The sequence below is a fragment of the Lissotriton helveticus genome, chromosome 6, assembly GCF_964261635.1.
Source record: "Lissotriton helveticus chromosome 6, aLisHel1.1, whole genome shotgun sequence".
Taxonomy (NCBI): Eukaryota; Metazoa; Chordata; class Amphibia; order Caudata; family Salamandridae; genus Lissotriton; species Lissotriton helveticus.
The window spans coordinates 1,738,468,853-1,738,496,002 of record NC_136067.1 but is presented as its reverse complement, the minus strand read 5'-3'; the positions used below and the strand labels follow the sequence as shown (position 1 = coordinate 1,738,496,002).

The 27,150-nt window shown below is 42.5% G+C and overlaps 1 protein-coding gene across 19 annotated transcripts in view; it reads right to left on the bottom strand.

Annotated features, from left to right (window-relative positions):
• The window catches only part of NRXN1 (neurexin 1), a 1,652,744-nt gene that overhangs the window by 538,395 nt on the left and 1,087,199 nt on the right, over positions 1-27,150 (bottom strand). For all 19 annotated transcript variants that reach the window (XM_078649604.1, XM_078649606.1, XM_078649614.1 and 16 more), the window contains one exon: positions 9,318-9,437. In XM_078649604.1, the coding sequence (XP_078505730.1) occupies positions 9,318-9,437 (120 nt within the window). The remainder of the gene's footprint in view (positions 1-9,317; positions 9,438-27,150) is intronic.

Here is a 27,150-nt window from a genome sequence, read left to right as displayed (position 1 = left end):
GTTAAGTTTCTTGTTTGAAAAGAATTAGCACAAGCTGGTATTCAAAGTTGTAGGTCCTGGTTTTCATTATGTCCAGCAACCTCTCTGGGAAAAATAAAAGTAGGAACTGAACAAAGGATTTTAACCCCGCAGAGGAGATGCAAATTTCGACCGGGAGTGATACATGCTCCAGCTATACCCCACTAGCTTTCAGATGAAGAAAGAGACTAATTGAGATACATTCTTTTTGTATAATATCCTGAAATCAACACACGTTGTTAAATTATTCCCTGTAAATTTCTGTCATCTTGAGAATTGTAAAAGAGACTATCTGAGTCTGGCTGATGTAAGTTAAAGAGGGACTGGTCCAACCCAATGTTTCAGAATAGTCAGTGTCTAAATAAATGGTTGCCATTTAGATTAACTATGTGTAAGACTGTCCTATATGGGTAGTCTAAAAATGGTTCAACAATTCAGTTTAACCAGAACTGTATTGGCTTCCACATACATCTCATTTCTTGGAATACTATTAGAATACAAATTAATTTAAAAATTAATAAGTTATATGATTCTAGTGAGAGTGATTTTATGACTGAATGTGCAAAAAGTATCTGTTATTAATTGTATCTATAGGTTTTCGGCATCAAACAGGACATGCTGTGGGGAAGAATGTTATATGAGACACAAAGTGGTGCACCAGCAGAAGAAATTTCTATTCTACACGACTTTTGATGTTATCTAGATCTTCACAATCAGACCTAGAAACAGTTGAGCAGAACTCCATGGCATCAGCAACTAAGAGAGTACATTTAATCAATGCTACAGAAAAACAATCCATTGGCTAACATAATACTAGTGCAACATTGGCAAAGCATGGCACAACATAAGATGAAAATAACGATTTTGAGAGAGGGTTGAAGGTGACTTTAAATTGCTCTATCACTATGTTTCTGTGAGAATTTGCTCCTATTTACCTGATCCCCTCCATTTATTTCCTCAATTGTATTGTTGATTTTTAGATGCTGCACACAGGGACACTGTTGTCCGGTGCCCGGTGTAAGTGCTCTGACCCATACAACATGTAGAAATTGGCTAATCCTTGCTACCCTTATTTAACATTCTTTTAGGGCCATAGTATATGGAGCAGAAAATGTATCTATGACATAGAGAGTTAAAATCACACTTGTGGACTGCAGAACGTATTGTGCCATCCACTAGTTTAAAACAGGAAAACATGACCTTGGGCCTATCATTGTAGCCTGACTGCTGCAGTGCAAAACCAGAAGGGTGACCCTTTTTGACAGGTAAAAACCTCCCTTTTAAATATTAGTCACCCCATGTACACCTTTTTCCAATGAGGTATATTCCATGTTATTTAAATGTTGGACCGGTAGAAAAATGTCATTACCATGTCCCTACAGTGACCAGGCCCAAAAGTATTTTTCACTGTGGCAGGCTTAGCTGTCCTATATTTAGTACAGATTACAATACAAAGATTTTAATTCAGGAACAGGACAAACTAGAAAAACAATAAAACCACTATTTTTAAAAGGTATTACATATCTAATGTAATGACAAAGTCAAATTTTCAATAAATATAAAGGAAATGTAACTTTTAAGAAACTTAGGGCCAGACGTAGGTGGCTAAATACCGGTTGGTAACACCGAAATTCGTTACATTTCTGCGTTACCGCCCGGTATTTGGCTGAGTGCAATTTAGGTGACTTTAAACCTACATGCAAATTAAGGAATCGCAAAATAGCAATTCCTTATTTTGCTCTTACATTTAAGGAATCGGAAATACCGATTCCTTAAATGCAATGTTCGTACGACTAAAAACAGTGCACTTCAGCCTTAAGGAATCGCTATTTACCACCAACTTCAAGTTGGTGGTAAGTAGGGATTTCCTTTCAAAAAGCACTTTTTTGCTTTTTGAAATGTGCCATGTGGCACACCCATGCCCTTAGGGCATGAACATGAGCCATATGTGCACACATGCACCATTCAGGGGTGCAATAGGGTGTCCTTTGGTCACCCTGGCACCCTTGAAATATCTCCCACTATTAGCGATTCGGTAGCCCATAGGAATGAATGGCTAGGTATTCCTTAATAACGAATCTCAACGATCAATTCGTTATTAAGGAATGTTAAGGAATTGCTAATATTTTAACGACTCCTACCTACATTCCATTTAGCGAGTCCTTAATAGCGATTCAATAAAAATCGCTATTAAGGACTCGCTAAATTGAAGCTACCTACATCTGGCCCTAACTCTTTACCTGCCTGAACTGTCAGAAGAATAATTTGCATTAACCTCCGCCAACGCCCAGTTTGAACTCAGGCTGAAAGAAGTGCAAAATTCCTCCAAAGAGCATACAATAGGCTGACCAAAAGGCTCCTCTGACCTTAACAGAATATACAGGGTAGGTGCTGTGAGCATTCTGTTGACACCACAAGGCCAAATACTAACTAACAAGTCTGATGATCCATATGTATCACTTTGACACACTTAAAAGGAAGATAACATGAAGCCACAATAATTCTTGTGCATCTTCTCCCTGGTTGTTGAAGGACCCTGTTTTTTTTCTGCCCGACTTCTGTCTCTGGGGTTGTGGGTACAGTGCCTCTTTCAAACTGGGTTTTAGGTTTAGCTGTCAGAGGGATCTGGTGATTACCATTGTCCACTCCCTTACACACACACCGTCTTTAGAGCCCTGGTTTAATGTGAGTAAAGTCCTTTACTGTCTTGGATTTGTCCTGGCACATTTCAATGTGGGCCTGTTTGTACTAGAAAAACAGGAACTACTGAAAAAGTAGGTAGGCAATAGCCTAGGAGCAATTACTCCATTGGTCAGAGAGGTCAAGGAATGTCTTAGGGTATCCCACAGGCAGGTGAACGCTACAAAGCAGAACCCTCATCCATTCTTCCTCAAAACAATTTCTGGGCCTGTGGAAGAACAGAAGAAGTACTGCACCTGCTGTCTGTTATGAGAGAGGAGCGCTAAAAGACTGGACTCCCCCCCCCTTTCTGAGTGTGGCATCTGTAACTTATAGTGGCCTTTGCTGGTGGCCTCTGCCTGACACCCTCTGAGTCTCTGGTTGCCTCACCGTAGGTCCTCGGGCCTTAGAAGTACACCCCTGTTGTTGTTTGGGCACCAGAGAATTTGGAAACTTTTGAAAGCTTTTCCTGCACACCAGTGGGACTTTTCAAATGTTTGACTTCTAGACTTTCACTAGGGCCAATATACTTGATATATCCAGCTCACAGCGCACTGCAGACGGTCTGAAATTGTGCCTGGAGCGCAGTCTACCATGACCTTTAACCCCATGGCCGCAGCGGTAATTCCGCCGCGGCGCTGGGGGGGAAAGGGGGTCGCGCGGCGCCACCATGCTTGTGGCAGAACCATTCCGTCACGAGCCAAAGGCGGGCTGTGCTTATAACGGAGTTGTTCCATCATGGCTCCGCCCACTCACTAATTCGCCCGCACAGCGGCCGCGGCATGACAGAACCACTCCGTCATGAGCACACGCCACCCGTGGCTCGTGACGGAGTGGTTCCATCACAAGCATAGAAGGGGTTAACTGCCATCTGCGCTTTATGCTTTTTGATGCTTTCTCACTTAAATCTTTAATAATTCATATCTCTGGTTCTCACTACTAGATTCTGTTGTTTTACTGTTTTTCCATTTTTTCTAAAAATGGAATGAGGTTTTTAGCGTGTTGTGTTTTTGACTTGTAACTGTTTTGGTACTTCTAAATGCTTTACACATTTTTGTTAGGTTAAGCTTCGCTGCTCTGTGCCTTAGCTATCAGGGGTTTAGCTCAAGTTTAACTTACTGAAACCTTTAAATGGACATACCAGGATAGTGACTGTTATACTTGTGGTGGACACCAAAACACCCAAACTAATAAACCACGAACACTATACTTCTAACATTAACCACTGTAATAGAAGAATCATAGATCAAATTTTTAGAGAATGCTCTGGAGGCAAATAATATGCATTAAAACGCCACAAGGGATCAAACATTGTATTAACAAGAAAGAGTAGCTGTGCTGCAGGCTCAGGCAGGCACAGCAGGGAAGTCCTCTTCTATAAAATCTGTGTGTTTCTTGTCTCTACTTATTCAAGAAATGAAAAACATTCCTTTGAATATTTAGTACTTGGATCTACTTCAAGCCAAGGAAGCTGTAAGTGATACTTCCAAGCTTCTGTTATTGATTTTTCACAAGGCTGAATGAAGACGCTGCTGAACAGGGTGCAATAAAATGAATAATACAATACACTGCTTGTGCAAGGTACTTAACATGATACATAGACTGGTCTAGGCTTTCATGGAAGGGGCTTTATTTAGGTGCTAAGCTATAGTCCAAGGTTTAAGATGGCTGACGCTGATCTTGAAAGTGAATACTTTACCATAACTCTAGCACACTTTATAATTAGGTAATAGGTTTATCACAAGAAGCATTGCATTGTGTTTTGCTGTAAATTCGAGGTATCTCGTGCACCTTACCAAGTCCTTTAGTATTTAGATTGTAGCCTATGGACAGTATAGCATTGATTCCCAGCTTCAGAGGACCACGTAACTTAAAATCTAATAGGAGGAGTGATTTACGTCATTGTAACATCGTGCAACATTCTGTCTGTTCCATTTCCTCAGTAGCTGGGAAATAATGCCCACCAATAATATTTTATTTTGCTCTTCCTTACAGCAGCACACACGTTCTTGGAATTTAAACATAATCAGGTAATACATGTTCATATCAATATTTTCTATATACATTGTGTTTACGTTGTGTGTCATGCAGGCTGCCTCAAAGATTTTCCTCATGCAACTCAAATAGGACCTTGCAACTTTATTGTTGTTCCCCCATAAAAGCTTTAAGCAGGTAGCCATCCTAAATCAATGTCACATTTCACCATGTATCACTGACAGGTTGAACCAAACGTTAATGTAGGGATATTAGTTAAGGTTTAAATCATATTTTCTTGAGTTTTGGATGCATAAGGCTTCAGATAATATGTTACAGCCGGCATTGCGCGTGCATGTAAAATCGCAATTGATGGCTCAGAAAATATTCCCACCCCCACTCGTATTCATGATATCACAGTTCCACTCAGAGGCCATCCATCTTTGGGAAGTTCTACCCATGCTATGCCAGTCTCATCCCCGCAGTCTGAAATGGCTTCCCTAATGTGCAGTATGCACAGTATTTCGGGCCATAGGAGATATTTTAAGTCCCTGGACAAAATGTAAACAGTCGGGGGCCCCAAAGCTTCATAAACTGTCAACTTTTTTTGGAATGTTGAGCAATACCTTTCCCAACCCCAGCAAAGATCACATTCTTGCTTACCACGTTTACAATGTAGGTATTTTATGGTCACCCCTTCCATGCTTATGACGAGCTCAGCTCGTCATGAGGCACAGTGGAGCTGTGCACATAACGAGCTGAGCTCGTCATAGCTGCTGTGGCCCTCCCATGTGCGGCGAATTCCCTGCCTGTGCGGGCGTTCTCAAGGAGTGGGCGGAGTCATGACGAGTGCAGCTCGTCATGAGCAAAGTTCCACTGTGCAGCATGACGAGCTGGACTCGTCATGAGTACCGCAGCGCATGCGCGGCCCCTCCCCCCGACACCACGGGGGAATTAGCCCCACGTGGAAGGGGTTAACACAGCTCACCAACAGTACATGCTTTGCTGCTAACAGCGTATTTGAGATGTTTGTGTCTATTTTGAGTATAGCGGATAAATGCCCTCTGAGGAAGTCCCCAACTCTACCATCTCCTTGACCATATTTGAGATCATGATTCTGATAGCCTCAGGTTCATTTCTCTTATCTTTTTGCGTTGATTCCCTCATTTTATTGCATTGATACTTTGAACTCTGCAGTAGCTGAAACCTGCTGAACAAATTCAACCATGTTTGTTCTGTTTGCAGGATCGCTTAATTTCCAAATAGGCAGAAATGTCACTCCTGTACAGCAGTTGTCAGTATGCAGGTTAAAGGCACAGTTGTACAGATTACAGGTATGGAATGCAGGAGTAAATGGTATAATTGCCTGATCAGATTTTAAATTTGATCAGACATTTTCAGTTTACATTTTTTTCTAACAGCTTTACTGCAGGATACAAATCTTGCATTAGAAATTAAAAGGCGACTTTACTTTGTAACTTTGTTTGGAGGATGTTATTTAAACCTATAACTAAATTGGCCTGAAGAGACCTGTGAGCAATGGTGGTGAAAGATTCCTGTTAGGAAGTGCCTTCAGACTACTAACTCAAAATGCATTATGATGCACTGCATATTGATGCCCTGCATATATCTGTCTGTAAGTATGCTTACTTCACTCTTTGGGTTACCCTGCACTCCGGTCATCATTTCAGTGGACAGGCTACACAATGCCCTCAGTGGAGAAAAGGAATCTCTTGGGCCTGCCAATTAGGCATCTGCAACTGAACTGAGCATATACCATCTTCCCCAATCAAAAGGAAACACCAAGAAGGTGATGGTCCAGGGGCGTAAGGCAGGCCCCTACAGCGCACAGGGGCCTCCAACCCACCTAGGGCTGCCCAACAGTTCAAGGAGGCCCTATTCATCTCATAGCCAATTACTATTTGTGAGATATGGGCGACTGAGTGGCACCATATCACATCCTGCAAAGGGGGGGGGGCATCATTTTGCATTATGCCACTGCACTGTACAGACTTGCTCTGTAGGTGGCTGTAGCCAATCGTTACCTTAGGGCAGAAATTTCCTTTGAACTTGGAGACTTTGAGGGCCGGGCATCAAGTCAGAAGATAGGGCAGACCTCTGCATAGTGGTGTCACAGATTCATCATTTTATACTTTTTGAACATGAAGCTCCTGGTGGTGTTTTCTTTCACAAAGCATGTTCTCAGACTAGGAGATTGCTCAAAAAAACACTGTGAAAGAGAATCCCAGGAATTTCATGGTAACTGAATAGATTGTTGCACCAGTGATTTACAGCCTTTTAAAATACTCTGACTAACGGACACCATTGAGAAATCCAGACAAAGAATACTTTGCTGACTACCGCAATGGATATGTATTTATAACTTGCCACATATTATTGGAGAGATTCCTATTCTACTCTGTCTAAACCTCTACCTTCAGCATTTTTCTCCATGACAGGTAGAACTAGTTTTCCTGCCTACTCATAGAGCTAAATAAGTGCAGGATCCTGTCAGTGAAGCCTGTTTACCGGTTTGGATTTGTGTTACTGAACCTGGGGTATGCAAAAGGTAGCATGAGGGAGGAAACTATTGCTTGTCTGGGAGAATTCCAGCAGATCTTTTTGGGATACTGTACAGTGAGTCGTGGGGAAGTTGGCTGAAGATTAGGAAGGCAGTTCTGATGAGTTAACACCATTGGTCAATGTATATTCACTAACAGAACTTGTTGGACAACATTGTGCTTTATTGAAACTTTCATTACAGGGCTTTGAAACTCGTTATGATTACTGCCTTTGTCCCAGCAGGCTGGAAAAGAGAATTATTGACCTCATTGGGATTACCAGATCCATAGTACACTGTGGGCTCAGTGTTTTTAACCTGGAAAGTTTGTCTGTTATAGCCAAAATATCTTGGTGAAACCCTGAGCAAAATGGAGTATTACTTCTGGAATGATCTAAAGCATTTACAGTTCCTCTTGGTAGTTCTCTAAGTCATCCTCGCATACCAACTTGTAATACAGGGTAATCCTGCTTATAAATTGCAGGAGTTCCTTTGTGCTTTCCACAACAATTTCTGCATGAGTCAAAATGTATCAGTGCAAAATTATGGGTTACACAATTCTAATCCCTGTGCAAACATCTGTTTATCACAACGATATGACTTTAATGTATCATTTCAAATCAGCACCTTAGAGATAGGTGTTAGTGTTTTCGAATGTGCGTACCACAGCTTTTACCTGGGCCTTAGTTATGGGGTGGAATCCCTCCATTGACAGCTGATTTGCTGTTTGGAGTGCAAATGTGCATAAGATATGTCAAATTGTTCAGTAAACAACAATTATTTAAGTTCATTTGGTTTTCTTGCGAAGCAAGTATTTTCCTAGTTGGACAGTTTTGGTAAGTCCCTTCTCTCAAGACTCCTCTGTTCTATATCATGCTTTTGGAAGGGATGAGGTACTGGAAAGCCCTAATACTGTGTAATCAAAAACTGATCTCTAAAGGGTTCAAAATGCCCTTCTCAAAAGACAATGCTGCATTACCCCTTCCCCCATAACAGAACCACCCCAGTTCATGATACTGCATAGTGTAGAAGGCATTGTATAGTTGCTCTCCTGGCAGCCTCATTAACATTTTTGTGCCTGGTTAATTAACCAGATATATGACAATGGCCACTCTGGGCCTTTTTGACTTTTACCTAAAGAAACACAGAAAATGTGTTAGGTGGTCCATACATATTCAAAGCTCTTTGCACTGGAATGCCTTACAAGTACCGCTTTGATCTGAAGGAGAGTTCTGGAGATGTCTCGGGGCACTGACCACTAATCGCTTCTTCTCTGATTTTGAGTAGAAATGATAGCTGCTGAAAAGCCACAACTTCATCTTTAGGTTCTCTAACATTACGTGCCGCACCATTTGCTCACAAATAACTGTACTCCCTACGCCCTACATTTTGCCCAGCAGGCACTGCAGAGACTTAATTTTGCCCCGCAGGACCTAAGCATTTCACCATGTTACCCCCAACCATGGGAATTATACAAACGTGTATTTTCAGTTCCAACACAACTCTAATTAAACCCTCATCGTGAGCTTCTTCAGGGACCCCAAAATGCAAAGTGTCCTGGGACACCAAAATCAGCGTAAACCCCTTGCAAAGCGCCTAAATAAAATAAATAAACATTGCTAACATTACTGAGTTTGGATGGAACAGGGTTTTCTTCAAAACACTACAGAACGTGGAGAGGCTGTCACTGCAGCATGCCATTGGTTTTTCCTAAAAGTGTGTCACCTATAAAATAAAGTAGCGCCCATCAGACCGAATTAAAACGGGCAGCATAAAAGCGATTGAAACACTCACTACAAGGCAATTTTCAGTAAACAGTAACATTGTGCGGGTACAAGGCATACATGAAGGAGTGAGACAAGATCAGGAGTATGTGTTGTAGCATTTGTGGCGTTCCACAACCAAGGAAGTAAAGGGCCTACCTGAAGGGTGTATTTTCTGCGAGGATCGCTGCTCAGCTGGAGCAGCAGCGGGGATGGTTCATTTATTACACACAGCGCCAGTGGAAGCCAGCAGCTCTGACACTGGCCTCCAACTCTGCCCTGCGGCTACAAGGCTGTAAAAAAGCATGCGTAGAATTACTCACGGTCATTGCACAGTGGGCCACTGAACGAGGTCATGCTGCAGTCACAGCTGAAGCCGTCCCACTGCTGCAAACACACTCCCTGGTTTGCGCATGAATCCTCTTGACACGTCGTGCTGGGTCCTGGTGGGAATACAAGCGAAAGGGTTTCTTTGTTTAGAATTGAAAGCAATATTTCTGGGTTTTCACTTTCTCTAGAGAGTCCCTTATACCGCATTTTACAGTACACCTGGTTTTATCCCCCCCCCCCCCAACCCCACTCCACGAAATTATAGGCACTTCTTGAAATCTCTACCTGTGGGGAAGCTCGCCTTAGAAACACACACATATCTTGACTCGAAAGTACAAACTCCTTTCAGACCAGAAATACATTACTTATTTGAAACAAAGGACACAATTCAGACTTGATTCGGTGTGGATGTGTTTAGGGAATTGAGACGTGATTTGAGTCATTCGGGGACTCAGCTGATGGAACAGAAAAGAAATTCAGGTTGTCAAAGTAGCTAAAATTAACTCTGGAAAGAGGTTCCAGGAACAGCGAGCTTCAGGGACATTAAAATGAAAACTTGGGCCAAGTATTCTGCAACTGTAGATTGGAGTACACAGCTCTGAAATGAAGGGTCTCCAGGCTGTGGGTAACTGACGGAGCCAGCCGACAATGGAATACAAGAATAAAGACATTCTGGGAGTGTCAAAGAATGCTTGTGTATGTCGGAGGTATTTGAATTTGTGTGCAGCTGAGATCCTATTACAGAATTCGGTACATGCTGGTGTTTTTTTTTATATTTGTCGGTGGTGAATCCTATCCGTGTTATTTTAAGCTGCTGGGCACCAAAATATTTTTATATTTACTTTAGGCTGCAATAAAAATAACACATTATGGTGCAATTTGCTGCTAAAATGAAATACCGCGCACCTTACCACTGCCCCATTACAATACTGCTGACAGGTTTTACCGCCCACAAATTCACATTGTGCTGATGCAAATCTGTTTATGAGGTGTGTCCATGTTTTTGGGGTAATTCAGACAGCACCAATGTAAAACTATTTATGTGATTCAAATGGTGGTTTCCTATATAACAACAGCGTTAGCAGTCATTTTACCAAGATGCTGCAAAGGAGACTGTAGTGAAATGTGTAGCCCTCCATCTTGGAATTCTGTGATCTGCGCATTTGTTTTGTGTTGTTGGTTTTGAGCTTGTCAGGTGTACTTAATTTACCTAAAAATAAACCTTATTGCTAAATTAAAAATAAGGAGGAATGAAACAGCATCTAGCCTAGACGTCAGGCTTGCATGAGCGTACCGCAACACCCTCCCACGCCCAAAAAAAGAAGTTGTAGGGTTGTGACAGACAGTTTGCTGTGATCCTCTTCAATAATGACCCGGCATGCCATAAGGAACACACAATAGGGAGCGTAAACTAAGATTTCCCGAATAATCCATAGGCCACGTAAAGAAACAGGACGATTTAGGGAAAGGGGCGAGCCAAGCAATAGGGTGCTCATTGGACGACAGGTTCAAGACGGACAGTCTGCACTGCAGAATACACAGCCTTATTTACATTTTGTTTTGAAGAGGGACACTTTATACATGACGTTTTGCCATCCCAGCATGCTATGGGGATTTCATTCTAGGTTTACACACACACGGTTCCATCTACCTTGCAAATCAGCTTTCATCAATGCAACTTTGTCAGCAAAATAAAAAACAGCAAAATGTACCCAATGTTAGTAAGCAATATGGAAATGGCAGTGAATAAAATGATAAGAAATGCAGCATTTCAAGTAATATGCAGGAGAGACTGATAGCCGAAGCAGTAAGACACAGGGAGATAAGGGGAAGAGAGAAAGACAGACAAGGAGACCGGGTGAGAGACAGAAGGTAAAACTGAAATTGTGCGATAGAGATAATGAGAGAGTCATACGAAGAAGAGGAGAGAGGGAACATGAGATAATAGTGTATGATGAGTGAAAGATTAAAATAGAGATAGTAATAGAGGAAGAGATGACGTAAAAGGAAGAGACATGTATAATGTGATAGACATCCAGAGGGAAATGTCAAGAGAGGGAAAGCATGAGAGGAGTGAGAGACAGATAGAGACAGAGATAATAGAGAAAGAGATGATACAAATAGCTAAATATAGAAATAACAGAGATAGCTAAAGATAGACATAATAGAGATAGAGATATAGAACGTTTGAGCTAGAGATAGAGACATATACAGAAATAGATATAGATGTAGAAATGGAGCTAGAGATAGAGACATAGAGATGAGAAAGTGAGTGTGATAAGAAGGTGTGAGAGAAAGGGAGGAGAGACTTTCAGAGGGGGAGAATATAAGAGAAAAAGAAAGCAAGAGAGAGCGAGAGAGAGAAAAAAAGAAGACGAAGAAAGGCAGGTAGACAGACGAACATAAGGCGAGGATAAGATTCACAGAGATGGAGACCAGAAGAAAGAGATAGCATTGAACAGATAGGAAAGGGAGAGTAAAAGAGAGAGAAAAAGAGAGGGAGAGACTTAAGGGAAAGTAAACAAGTTTTGAGGATAAATACTGGTATACATGTTTGAGGGGCGAGAGGGGAGTAGTAGAGGAAAATTAAAGATAAAAGAAAGGAAATGTAAACAATGTGAGAGCAGAGAGATGGGGAGTGAGTGAAAAAAATAAGAAGAGGGGAGAGGGTAAGAGAGAGGGAAGAGATTAAACTAGTGAGAAAGGGAACATTGTGCCTAGAGAAATAACCGAGGGGACGTTAAGAGGATCACAGATAATAGGAAGTGGCATGGTATGGTAAGAATAAGGGTGAAATAAAATGATAAAAGAAAAAACGAGAGATAGACATCAATAGAAAGAGAGAGAAAAAAACAAAGAAATTGAAGAGAGCGACATGAGGGGACAAAAATAAAGAAGATAGGCAATGACAATTTCATGGGTAAATGGTTAGACTGAAATAGGTAAGCCAATTCGAGAGAATTTGGACGTTCATGTAGAGAAGTACATTGAGAGAACATTAAGAGAAATGATGGAAGTTAGAGAGAGAGAAAGGGAGAGAGAAAATGAGGTAAAGACAGAGCCAGGAACCAAATGCGAATGCATATAGAAAAAAACACTATCGCCCTGGATTAAATGAGGAAAGTGAAAATAAATAAGTTAAAATCAGGTCCAAGCATATAGAGTGAAATAGGGGTTACAGTGGGGGGGGGGAGTGAGCAAGAGGCGAAAATGCAATGTAAGGTAAACAAATTAGTGTTAAGAGCCATAAATATCCAGGCAAGCTGAAATGAAAAAGTAGTAATTTGCCAGCATTTTACTACAAATAGAATGCTTAATTGAGCTGATGACATGTAATGAAGCAAAATTAAAAGTTTTTTCTTGGTTGGATGTGAAGGCATTAACGAACTGAATGCATGGCTGCCTCCTGACTAACCATTTGTCATGTTCAGAGACTGTGCCTTCTACGGTTTTTAAAAGACTGATTATCTTCACCATCACTTCCTCTTCCCAAACCATTTTCAGCCGCTGGTGCAATTAAGGCCAAAGTCCCCGTTAAGGATTTCTAAATGACCTTTTCAGTCATTTCCAAGACACACATATTGTTATTTCTGCTTTAATGAACTCTCCGGGAACCTTCTCGTAGAAGGTCGTGACCGTTTTATGCCAATTACCTATTTTTAACTTTACTCTAGGCTCAAGAAAAAGGAATAACGCGCGGAAATATTCTAAGATTTGTAAAATCGCAGGTTAATATGAATGTATAATTATTACTTCATTTAATATGGCTAGGGCCCTTTCGAAACTCAGGCTGTCTATCAAAGAAACAGACCCTGCCACTACTCGACAATTGATGCTCCATTTGCTTCACATGACAAGTGCGGCAGGCAACTAAACCGCTAGTTTGTTAAAATTAGAAATAGAAAACTGTAAGGTGAGATGTCACATAAAGTGTATATCAAAGAAACTCACGACAAGAGAGATAATATTAAAATATGTTGAAATCTTCAAACCTGCCAAAAGTAAATAAGAAATGGTCTCAACTATGTGCCAGTTAAAGCTAAGACATTAGGTTGACAGGTTTGGCCACCCTGCCAGCTTCCTTAATCGAATGGATACATGATGACACAGAGGGCCACTATAGATCAGTGTGCAGGGCATGCACAGGTAGAGAGCTGAACAGCGTCAAGTGTACTAAGATATTGCGCTCTTCAGCTCTCTACCTGCACCTGTATGCTTGAGGCTGCCTTATGCCAAGGCATGCAACCTTGCGCCATGCTGCAAGTGTTGCCTGCATTACAGGCAGAATACTTTTTGTGCAGGAAGAGACACCTTACTCCACAAAAAGAATCCCAAGAGGCCATTTTCTCTTTCATTGGATGATTTAGAATGCTTCACCTACAGAACGAGGAAGTAACGAGGAGAAATAAGCACATTTCCCCTTGTGACGCCTCCCTGTGAGAGGCACACAATTTTGTCGCTATCCCAGGCTTACTACATTTAGCAAATCTGGATTGAATCAAATTCCATCGGTTGATACATTAAAATGCCCATGGTCCATCCATGGAACGCATAGTACAACAAATTGTAATGCAAAGCAATGCAAGCCTCTGCGTTGTGTTACATTTCTTTACAAAGTCATGCAAGGCAGTGCAAATAGCTCATTGCATGGCATTGTAAATCCCCTTAAGGACGTGCATTGCTTTGCAATAACTTGCGTCACACAAGAACAACACTAGTCATTAATAAAAACTGGGCACTGATTTTTACTGTTCCCAAATACTGTATTATAAAAGATGCACTCCACTGGATGTAACAGCACAATCAGGAAAGAGGTGCATACACAATTCAGTTCAAATTCACCTATCTAGAGTTGTCAGTATATCAGCCACTCTCCAAAGATGTTGGTGTTGGCTCTGTAGCTTTGCATGAGGAGGCTGAGAGTCCCAATTAGGGTGAATACAATACCTGACTGAATTACATTTGCTTACCTTGCGGATCTCATGCCCCTGCCTCAAAATATTTATGAGGTCATCTGTATCAATCTTGGGTGCATTGTCACATCCATGGATCTAGGATATGAATAGGTGGCCATGCCCACCTTAGGAGTGCAGGGTCTCCAATGAGTGATCCCTGCAAGTTGTGGTCCGTTACCCTTTTGGAGGCCATTGGGAGTGCTACACTTAAGAGGGGTCCACACCAATCGCAAGACAGCAAGCAAAGTTGAGAGAGTTGAACTAGTCTAGGTAGCCTCAGCTGAACAGCACCATGTCTACTAAGATATAGTGCTCTTCAGCTCCTTACCTGCACCGGTGTGCTTGAGCCTACCTTATGCCAAGGCAGGCATCTTGCACCATTCTGCAAGGGTGCCTGCGTTACAGGCAGAATTGTTTTTGTGCAGGAAGAGACACCTTGCTCAACAAAAATAATCCCACGAGGCCATTTTATTTCCAATATGAGTGGATTTTTTCCCTCTTCTATATATCGACAAAGAATGAGCACAACTACATTGCTCAATGATACATAGTGTTTACAAGATGAAATTTTCCAAACAGTGGATTTCAGAACTTTCAGGATTGTTTCCTCAAGCCTTTGGCTCATTGGATGGACCTAGTTACGGATTCATATTATACTCTAAATGATTGCATATGAACAGTCCTATGAAATCTCTTTTGCAAATAAGGACGGCAACCTCTCATTTTTCTGGTGCCCTGAAGAAGTCCACATGTATTTAGACGAAACACGAAGGCTGGCTTTTTTAATACATATTTTCGATACAGCAATAAAGAGAAACAATTCAACTACTAGCAGAACATTGTGGATATAAATGAAGTTCGAATTAGGATTGTAGAAGTGGTGCACCTCTGTTTGCTTTGTTTACCTGATTTAATAAGTGACCCTCCCAGAATATAGATAGCATAATTTCTGTCTTTGACACAATGCACATCCCATAATGTTAGCATTTGCCAGCGGGATTAGAATTTCCTCCTTGCAAAGTTGAAGAATACCATGTAAATGAGAGTTTGTCCATTTTGAAAATTGCCATGGAGCCTGGTTTAGAATTGATGGACTGGTTACACAACACAAACTTGGTGGAAATTCTGTTCGCCATATTACACTTGTAATAAGGAGCACGTGATATCCTTCATATTTGTAATGGGCAATGTCAGACTTGGCATCTTTGGCATGGTTTCCCCTGGCTATTTGCCTCAACCTCCTGCATTTTTGATGCTGTGATGGATTTCGGTTTTGCTGGCTTAGATGCTTTGGACACTTTGCCACTGCTGATCCGTGTCAAAGTGCAAGTGCTCCCTGTGTAAATTGTGTTTACAATTGGCTTTCCCTGATTGACATATATGATTTACTAGTAAGCCAATTGTACAGTGCACTAAGTGTGACAGGGCCTGTAAATCAAATGCGGCTAGTGGGCCTGCAGCACTGATTGTGCCACCGATATCAGTAGTCCTGAAAAGGTAATTCAGACCTGCCGCTGCAGTGTCTGTGCACAGTTATTAACTGCTATGTGAGCCGGGCAAGTGCACCCACTTGCCAAGCCTTAACCTTCCTTTTTTGTTACATGTAAGGCACCTTTATGGTAGACCCAAGGTACCCCCCTGGGCATGGTGCAGTATATGTGAAAGGTAGGACATGTATTGGTGTGTGAGACATGTCCTGATAGTGAAATACTGCCAATTTCGTCTTTCACTATTAAAAGGCTATCTGTCCCATAGGATAGATTAGGAAATACTTTGTAACATCTTACAAGTATAACTACCTTTTAGAAATGGGGGTCTCTAGTTGGCAGAGAAAAGTACCTTTGTCCAAATAGGGGCCCTTGCTTCTAGTCAGGGTAATGGGGATACACTTCTAAAATAACCCCCACTCACCACCTTGGTAGTTTGGTACGAGCAGACAGGCTTATCTCATAGGCAGAGTGTAAAGCATTTGTGAACACAGTGAAAACACTACAAATGGACACCACACCAGTTTAGAAGAATAAGTATTCTTTATCTAAACCCAAAACAAGACCAAATGACAAAAATCCACAATACAGTTATCAAGATATCGTCAGAAATAGCGTATTCACTTAATTAAAGTTTGTAGCAACAAATAACTCCACCTGAAGTTATGACGACATCGTGACAGATAAAAATCCCAAAGTACGGCGCCGACCGCGAGGTGCACGACATCAGGCATGGAGTCAAGCAGACCCACAAAGAACAGTACCTTGGGGGTGGTGATGCTTCGCTGGCTCCGGGCGGCGTTGGTTCCTTACGACCCCAGGGGTGGTGAAGCCTCAGTTCCTTACCGCGGTGCAGGGGAGGTGAGATGGTGTTTCCTTAATGTGTCAGGAGGTGACGCCACGGTGGCTGTGAGACGGCGGTTCCTTATGACGGTGCAGTGTCGATGGATTCCGGATTCACCCAGGTCGTGTCTGAGCTCCACGTTGATGAAGCACAAGCGTCAGTGAAGTCAGAGCTGTCGGGACGGTGCGTCGAGGACGTCACGAGTGGTGTCCTCAGCTCCGGTGCAGGCAGCGGCCTCGGTGAAGGCTTCGGAGTCGATGCGCCAGCACGGCAGCAGTCAACGGACCTACGGTGCAAGTTGGGGCAGTGCATCATGCTCTTCACAAGTTTTGCCCACGGCTTCGGTACAGGTTATGGCATCTGAACTCGCTGGTTCAGATGCTCCGTCCATCACCACCCCCTTTTGTACCACTTTGGCCGCCATAAGTGTGGCAGGGTATGCTCAGACATGAGTCCCTTGCTCTCTTTGCCACTGGATTCAAGCAAGCAGGATTGAAGACGGCTGTAATGCCAGAAACTGGTCCTCGGAAGCTTGTTTCCGGTCCAGGGAAGGCATGGCTTGGCAGTTCGGGCTGGACTGTTCCCATGAGGCACAGGGTCAGACTGATTTGCATATAGCCATGTCTGAACTGGGGTGGCAGAGTGGGCTAAAGAACGGTGATGGATCAAACCCAGATCTTTTGACTGGGTGTGAGTGTTTGATTGGTTCAGATGCTCTGTCCATCACCACCCCCTTTTGTACCACTTTGGCCGCCATAAGTGTGGCAGGGTATGCTCAGACATGAGTCCCTTGCTCACTTTGCCACTGGATTCAAGCAAGCTGAGCTGAAGACGGCAGTAATGCCAGAAACCGGTCCTCGGAAGCTTGTTTCCGGTCCAGGGAAGGCATGGCTTGGCAGTTCGGGCTGGACTGTTCCCATGAGGCACAGGGTCAGACTGATTTGCATATAGCCATGTCTGAACTGGGGTGGCAGAGTGGGCTAAAGAACGGTAATGGATCAAACCCAGATCTTTTGACTGGGTGTGAGTGTTTGATTGGTTCAGATGCTCCGTCCATCACCACCCCCTTTTGTACCGCTTTGGCCGCCATAAGTGTGGCAGGGTATGCTCAGACATGAGTCCCTTGCTCACTTTGCCACTGGATTCAAGCAAGCCGGGCTGAAGACGGCTGTAATGCCAGAAACCGGTCCTTGGAAGCTTGTTTCCGGTCCAGGGAAGGCATGGCTTGGCAGTTCGGGCTGGACTGTTCCCATGAGGCACAGGGTCAGACTGATTTGCATATAGCCATGTCTGAACTGGGGTGGCAGAGTGGGCTAAAGAACAGTGATGGATCAAAACCAGATCTTTTGACTGGGTGTGAGTGTTTGATTGGTTCAGATGCTCCGTCCATCACCAGCCCCTTTTGTATCACTCGCCGGCCTCAGTGTTGTAATTTCCTTCGGTGGCACCAGAAGTGGTTCTAGTTGAAGAGAGACAGAAGAAGTGAAGTCTTTGTGTCCCTGAGACATCAGAACAGGAGGCAAGCTCAATTTCAAGCCCTTGGGAACTTTTCTTCAAGCAGGTGACAAACCAAACAGCAAAGTCCTTTTTTCCTGTCCTTGGAGGCAAGTAGCCACTGCAGGCCAACTTGAAAAAAGTTGAACACTGTTATCATCAAGACTGATCTGAGCCTACTCTATTTTAACATTACCTGCAAGATGCCCTTCCTTGATTAAACATTATTCTAAAATCTGCCCCAGAGCAATCTCCACAATGCATATCTTGTTCTTGCTTCCTGTAGCACTTTCACCCGCCTGGATATTTTTAATCAAATCAATAATACTCTACCAAGAACTAATATGAAGCTTATTCTAGATTGTGGACTCTGGTGTGCAGTACCTGGTACTACTGTATACCTTAAAGATAAATGGCTTTGAACTTTTTGATCTGTATATGTAATATGCACTGGAGCTTTTGATTTGCATTTGCAACCACAGTATCATAGCGTCTGAGATATTGTTTTTGATACATAAATAGCTACTTTGCCAAGGGAGGGAAGCATTCTTGATGGTCTAATTTGAATAACCAGTTAGAGTATGACACGGTCAGTGTTGCAAAGTGGAAAGAGCTAACAGGCAGATGCATCAAAGAAAATACCGGGAGCAAACGGGCAGATTCTCAGAATCTGGCCGTTTGCTCCCGGTATTTTTGCATTTGGGATGCATCATCCCAAATGCAGAAAGCGCAATTTAAGGAATCTCTAAATAGCGATTCCTTAAATTGCTCTTGCATTTAAGGAATCCCAAAATGAGATTCCTTAAATGCAATGCATGAAACCCCAAAAAATAGCAAATTTGCTAATAGGGGGAGCAAATAATCATGAAGTTGAACTTCGTGGTAATTTGCTAAAACTTTGAAAAATGCACTTTAGTGCATTTTTCAAAGTTACGTGTTGCGCACACACATGCCCTTAGGGCATGTGTGTGTGTAACATTTGTGCACAGGTCCATTTCAGGGGTGTAGGGGAAAGCCAGGAATGAATGGGAAAGCCATTCCTTATTAGCGATTAGCTATTACCGAATCGCAAATAAGGAATCTGTAGGAATCGCTAATAACATTGCGATTCCTACATGCATCCCGTTTTGCGAGTCTTTAATAGCGATTCCTTAAAATTCGTTATTAAGGACTCGCAAAACATAACTTTGATGCATCTGCCATTATATAAATCCATGGGCATCAGTGTGGTTATTGTCACTTGGATGTTTAATATTTACTGTGCTCAGTAGAAAATATATTTTTTCTACTGAAGAAATTGAGCTAGTGTGTAGATAGAACACAATGTGGGAAAGGGAGGATCCTACATGGTTTTCATATATATTAGAAGTGGGAAAGCGCAAACAGTTGGCCCTGGATTTTCTGAAGAGAGGATCAAGACGCGGATAGCGGAGCAGCACGGAGCTGGATTGCCGGGTGTCAGCACAGATTGGTGGAGTTAACAGGTGCTTGGCGGCTGCTTGAAAGGTATGGGCCACAACCGCGGTCTCCCCGTGTTAGCGTGGTGACCACTTCTGAGCTTCTATGCTCCAGTGCTCCTGAGGGACTGCACGCTGCTGCCCCATTCACTCTCCCCATGTGTCTACAGCGGAGTTGAACAGGAGGCAGAACAGTTGTCAAGTGGCTTTCCAGCTCCCAGCTGTTGGTGAGCCATGTTGGTTTGGGGGTTACACTGCAGGACAATATGTGGGCAGGCATTAGGCTACAGTCCTCTTGATGGTGGCGCAGAAGCAGCCGGTAATAGGCCGGAGTGACTTGTGCCACTCTGAGTTGCCACCGTGCCCACACGCCTGCCACTGACCCTGCGCCCCCTACAACCACAATTTTAATAAAATCTAACCACTACCAGTGAGTAGTGTGGGCCTGTTTGTATCGGCTGCCTGTTTACTGCCCCAGATGAAACACTAGCACAAAGCAATTCCCAGGCATGTGTATGGATTGTAGTCAAAGCTAGGCAGCTGCACAACTGGAAAAGGCGTATAACGCCATAAAGTCTGGCATAGGAACTAGTACCGGGATCTGCATATGACTCACCTTTCTAATTGTCTTTGCGGCATGTCACCTGCTTGTACCCCATGAGTGAAAGGGAGGTATTAGCAGTGGAAAAAGCAGTAGCAGCAGCAGTGGTAGCAATGGGACAACACGTTTGTGTGTCCAACCTCGGGCCTCATGTGAAGCTAGTAACCCAGGCGAGTTCCCCCTTTTTGCATTTATCATTGGTCCATTGCTCCGCATCCATCAACATCTACCAACATATACTAATATGCAAATATAAAGCAAGCACAGCACTATGACCCGGCTGATTGAGGGGGGGCTCATGTCCCTTAAACCAGCCAAGTGGACGCAACAGTAGCCCTCAGCCTTTTCTGCCAGCTGGAAACTCTCTCATAGAGTTTTTGAGACTCTTAAGTAAAGAAGGGCACAGAGAAAAATAGAATTGAAATCTCTACCAATACTACAGCAAGACCCACTGCAATAGATATTATGAGAGGCGGGTTGAAGCAAAAAAGGGTGGCGAGAGACATGCCTGGCCAATGCAATTCCAAGGCCCACAGCATTCTAGATAAAGGTTAGTCCCAGGATGAGGAGGGAACACAGGCTGGAACTTTCCAAGGGCGTATTGGCCCAAACACGTGTCGTGGTCACACCCAAAAACCTCATACAAAAGTATCTCACAAATATAAGGGCAGGCATGGGGGAAATATGAGTGCAACTACACTGCAGTTAATGACAGAATGGCCAGAAGGGTCGAAGCAACATGAGTCAACAACCCATACTGCAGAAAGTGTAGCCAGCCCCATCCTTAAAGAGTTAATCATTGCAAAGATGGTAGAGGTCGCAGAGACTGTGGTGGAAAAAATAACTGAACAACAAACTTTCACAACCAAAGCATGCCTGCGGGACAGACAGTAGTCATAGAACACTCATCAACTATGGATGCTGGAGATACAAGCTCAAAGGCTACCACAAAAGTTCAGTGACGGGTTACACACGACCATGGGCAAAACATGCCTATTTGCACGCCCAACTCACAGGTAGATGGCCTGCACATGGTTAGTCTTGCAAAATCACAAAAAAGGCAATGGTTCACCAGCCAAGTAACCATCAACCTGATATATTAGATGATCTAGAAATCAAGAGGCCTAATCAGAACTGCTCCACCCCCTGGACAAACCCAGGATGGCGCCATGGCAACCAACTATTGCACCATGCTTAACCGATATGGAATTCGATGCCACCCGCACAAGGCAGAACCCAGGGGGACATCGAGGTCTAAGCATTTAGGGGATCACTCCCTGGGTTTCATTTCAACCAGTAGTGATGGTTCTGACTCCATCATCAACTGCATAAACTCCTCCTTATTAGCTGCTGTTCAGGCTCTTACTTGCCAATCTCACAAAGTAGAACTCCATTTGGAGATAATACATATGCTGACTCAGAATGTTTTGACGATCGATAAGAAGTTGGACATGCTCAACTCGAACGTAAACCTTAGGGCAACAAATAGAAGGGTGGGGTGGCAGCAGCAAGTAACACAAGCAATGCCATAATTGACAAGTTATCCATGCTGCCACAATTACTATTCTCATTAATAAGCTACAGTTAAAATGCTCACATGAGCACAAAACAAAGTTGAAAAACATACTTTCAAAACGATCTTGGGGTAATGAAGGAAAAGGAAACTTCTGATAAGGGTAGAATGAGAGGTCCCAAAGCACAAATGTACATCAGAACTCAAGAGCGTACTAGTCTTGGAAAGCACAGGGACATTAGAAATAAGACACAACAAGGAAACAAAATGACATGCACACCTGAGTACTGAAGGAATCAAGCATGAACAACAAGAGGAGCAGGTACTCAATAATGTCAGCTCTGATGAGAGCATAGAAGATGCACCATCAAGAAGCAACCAGACAAGCAAGACTATGGCAGTGGTCACGAATGCCCAGTCACAGCTCACCAAACGTCAAAGGATCAACTACAGAAATCATTGTAAAGCAGCAAAAGATAGAACAGGCTGATTCATAATGTGGAAAAAGAAACATCTACTCAACGACTAGCATTAAATACCCCAGTGAATGGGGGAGAGAATGGAAATCATAGCAGCCCTGATGGTTTGGAGATCTATCCAATCTTCCAATCAGAAACAGTGAAACAAAATTCATCCAAACAGCCTCCGCAAGATAAACTACCTATATTTATGGAAGAAAGCAAATCCACATCGGCAGGCATCAGACCAATTTTGCACTCGGACGCACTACAAATAAAAGGAAAATTAAACCCAGATAATGCATCATACGGTAAACAAAGCCCAGACAATAACTTACTCACAGGTTGTGGACTCCAATATTAAGGGTAGCATCACTGAGCAAACATACTCAAACATTCAATGAGCCGCATGAGAAATCTCCGGCAAAAGCAGCATACTCAGATACAATGAGGCCAGAGGAACATCAAACTGTTGTACAGCGCAGCAATTTAAGCAGGGTGGCAGAGGTGCATCAGGGCTCCAAAACTCTACAATTAAATCCCATGATCAACACCGTGAGAATTATGTCATAAATGCCCAACAAACAGTAATAGATAGGGAGGCAGTTCCAGCACCCCAAAAAGATATGGAATGGATCAGCAAAACCAGGTCGGTCGAGCGAATACAGATCGAGCAGGACTCTAGACTACGCCACCCATGGACCCACAACAACATAAGAATGAACGGCTATCCAGCACGCTTCAATGGTTATAAAGACAAGGAGGAAAATCTGCGGGCATCAAAATCAGTATCTCTGATTTTCACCCAGTTTTTAAGATGACAGGGCCTTTGTACATCTTAAACAGGTTCAATATCATACACCTCTTAAACAACATATCTTCATTTTCCTACCTCATATTGACGCATCTGATTTCAGTGACATTGCTGATGTTCAATATGTAATTGCAGAAATCAAGCAAGTCAAGGAGTGGGGCTTACTTATCAAGAAGATAGTGACAAAAAATACCCCACAATCTATCACAGAGGAAACACCCCAGTCTTGGGGAAACAAGATCACAGAACAACTGACTAGGAGCACAGGAGATAGCAACTGTATTAGAGTGCCAACAGCACACACACGTCCAGATCAGTCAGATTGGGTCTGGTTACTGGCAGCTCTTCTAACAAAGAGGTTGCTGATTTCCTTGCACTGATGGGGAAAAGGAACAGGGTAATAAGTAGGAATGTGGAAGGTCTGAACTATTTAAAGGCAACTTAAAATACAGTGGAATAATTTCACACTGGTGACATCTTATGCCTGCAAGAAACGTGGTCAACTGTGCCTGTCTCCATTCGAGAGTTCCAGGAAATCCACACAGTAGCGCATAAGAAAAATATGATTGGAAGCCCCATGGGTGGTGTCTCAGTGTATGTGGAAACAGATCTGCAGGTGAAAGTAAAAGAATAGAGCAACAACACTTGTGGCATGCAGGCCTTCGACATAAATGGTCCTGTTATAGATGGAACTTCCACCTCAATCATGGTGGTACACCTGTACGTCAATCTGCATACAGATGTAAAAATTGTGAATGCCAGAAGTATCACTGACCTGATAAAAGCTCTTTTCTATGAGCACCCGGGACATGAGTGCATAGTTACTGGAGATTTTAACATACAAGATGTGCTAACCAGATTCAAAATTGCTGGGACCGCTCTCAGAACATACTAAAAGTTTGCATTAGTGAATTTGTGTTGGGCTCAGATGATCAAAAACAGATTGCGGAGGGCAAACCAAAGCCTACTTTCAAAAATATTTCTACATTGGACTACATCGTCTTAAGCAAGAAATTATTAATTAGATGTGTAAGTCCGACATAGAACTGAAAGTGACGATCATCCAATATCCATTGTGGTCAACGTGAGTGTGATGACACAGAGGAGATATAACCCGGCAGGTCAATCATTTCCTACCAATGTTGGCCCTCTAATAAAAAAAGTTCAATGGGTCACAGCTTGTATGGCCAGGTACTCATGCTGGAAATTAGCCTACACTCTCCCGGCCTTGGCAAATGAAGCGCATCTTGTCAAGAACCTTTGGGTGTCAATAGTAAAAAAGCTACATGAAGCACTAACATCTTATAAACATAAAAACCAACAAAGTGTGCCCACAAGAGGAAGGTCGTCCTAACACTATGAGAACAGAGTTCTAGGAGAGCAAAAAGAAGTGCAGCTTTGCAGAGTTCCTACATAGAAGAGCATCCACATGAAAAGTACGTTGAAAGATACTAGGAAACAACATGAAAAAACGATCTGGACGCTAAATCAAAAACAAATATAGTAGGAAGGGAAATACATATATTTCCCTGTTAGAACCTAGTAAGATAATGGAATTCTAGAGATATGTCAACAGCCTGGCATGTAGAACTACAAGCAAGGAGAATGTTGTTTCAGTCAATATATGGGTAGCCCATGTAACAAAACTATATGAAGATACTTATAAAACAAGGGCCACCATTAATAATCTATTGTTAATGCCCTAGAAAAAGAGCCCAATGGTAGTCTCCAAAAAAGAGAATTAAAGCATCTTGAAGAGTGTTCGGAAAGATGGAGCCCCAGACCAAATGGCTTACCTGGGGGAGCACCTTCAAGGAAGACTGGATATTTTGGGTACCCTACATGCATACATCAATGAATGTATTTTACTATCTGCCATTCCGGAATAATGGAAAGTCTCCATCATGCATCCAATAGATAAAACGTGAAACACCCCACCTGAAAACTTCAGGTTAATAGCCCTATTTGATGTAGATGGTAAGGCCTTTGCATAAGTGCTTTTACATGAGCTGGAGGGTTGGATTAATGATAATAACATTATACCACATTATCAGACAGGGCTCAGTCTAAACTCATCTACTATGGACAATGTGATTGTTCTCTCCTACCTGGGCACCATGCGATTGAAACAACTGCACCGCCACTTTATGTTGCTTTATCGATTATAGTGCAGCCTTTGATGGAATTGATCGAAACATCTTCTGGACAAAACTCGCAAAGTGGGGTATACTTAGGGAACTCTTAGTGGCTATCACAGAGTTGTACACCGACACCTGGGTCCAGACGAAGATAACTCAGAATGGCACTATGGCAAACATATACATAAATAAATGCCTAAATCAGGGATGTGTTATTGCTCCCACTTTGTTTAACTTATATACAACTAATTTAAGGTGCAAAACTGTTGAAAGGGAACATCTTGCCACTCAAGTTTGGCTAAATGAAACTTCCCACATACAGTACACAGATGACCTGGTGCTACTGAATCAAACTGGAATCAGGATGAAGAGAACCATGAGTATACTCCAGTTATACAATTCAAAGAACGCCTTCCATGCAAATGCTGGGAAAACCAAAATCCTGGCTTACGGCCAAATAACCAATAAATATCAGCTGGAATGGCAATTGGGCCCTCTAAACATAAGTACAACAGGCAAATATAATTACCTTGGTGTTTTGTTGTCAGATACTGGTAAACCCTTCTTGTAGGCCAAGGCATTGGCAGAGAAAGCAGCAAAGATAATGTATGAATTATTCAAATTATATCATAACTTACAAAGTCATTTGGCAGAGGAGATTTGAAGAGTAATGTGGGCAAAAATGGCTATCCACTATCAGCTATGGACCTCTTTCTTTCCCCGGTATATTTTCTTAGCCATTAGAGTGATTGCATACATCAGCATATAGTAAAATATTCAGCATTCCTAAAACTACCCAGTGCATATTGATCCACCTAGAGTTTGACCTTGTGAAAATGAATATTTAATGCAAAAAGGATTTAATCAAGTATCAACATTGCGTGGGCAGGGCGGACCCACACTCAATGGGAAGTGCTTTGAATGTGATACTTCAGGATAATAAGAGCAGCTGGTCAAAGTACCTTGGTATTACCTGATGTTTATTAAATTTGACCTAAGAGTGTACAGCAGACCCACTCATGAAAATAGAACACTTAAAGATTAAGGGTAAGTAGGTATCAAGAGAACAGGACACAAATCAAATCAGAAATATTGCAGAAGCAGTGGGGCTTGATATATCACATAAAGCAACCTCTTGCCAACCATATTTCAAAGCAGCCTTGCAAAGACAAGCTTTAAAGAACATATTGCTGGCTAGGCTCCTAACACTGCCCATATGGGAACATAGGCTCCACAAGAAGAATATTACCAGGTCATGGACAATACAGTCTGTACCAATATCACTTTGAATCGGCAGTGCACATTGTTTGTTGTTGCGCAGCAATGTTGCCTCAGAGGCGAGTCTACCTAAGGACAATCTTTCTGCAAAATTGAATAAGAACATGCAAAGAGGTGTTGACATATATTTTTACTACAGTTGTCCCAATGAATTTAGCATGGATTGTCAAGTTATTTACTGAAGCTGGAAGGCTCCTGTGAGATGCCCTGTCACCCATGGAGAGTGCCACTCGAGAATTTTAAGCATGAACTTGAGAAAGACCTTTACGGACATGGCTTGACAATCTGGTACTTGGCACTTCAGAAGAAATTATTGATTATGATCAGAGCCGCATTATGTTATGTTTTAACAAGCTATGTTTATTTCACAAATCTCATAATTAGTATGTGGTACTATAATGAAAAAGCAGCTTTGCTCTCCAAGCAGAAGCCCCAAGGCGGGCCTCGTCTAGAATCACTTGATCAGTTTTGACATCAGGGCACTTTGCACTTTGATTGCTATGCATGTTTACAGAGTATTCTTGCACCAGCTGTGGCACTTAGGTGAACAGTTTCAGTACTTGGCTCGCTGTACCTTGTAAATATATTCATGCCTATAAAAACGTCTTTTCATTGGCATGGGCGCTATACTGAATGGTCCTTCAAGTCAGACTATTTAGCACTTTACACATTAAATATTACGCTCACCTGCTACTTAAAGCATAGCTGAAGCGTTTACTTTTGCTGTGTTTTTCATTTAAGATGTTCAATTCTATAACTATATTAATGCGTTCATATGGCTCTTGCA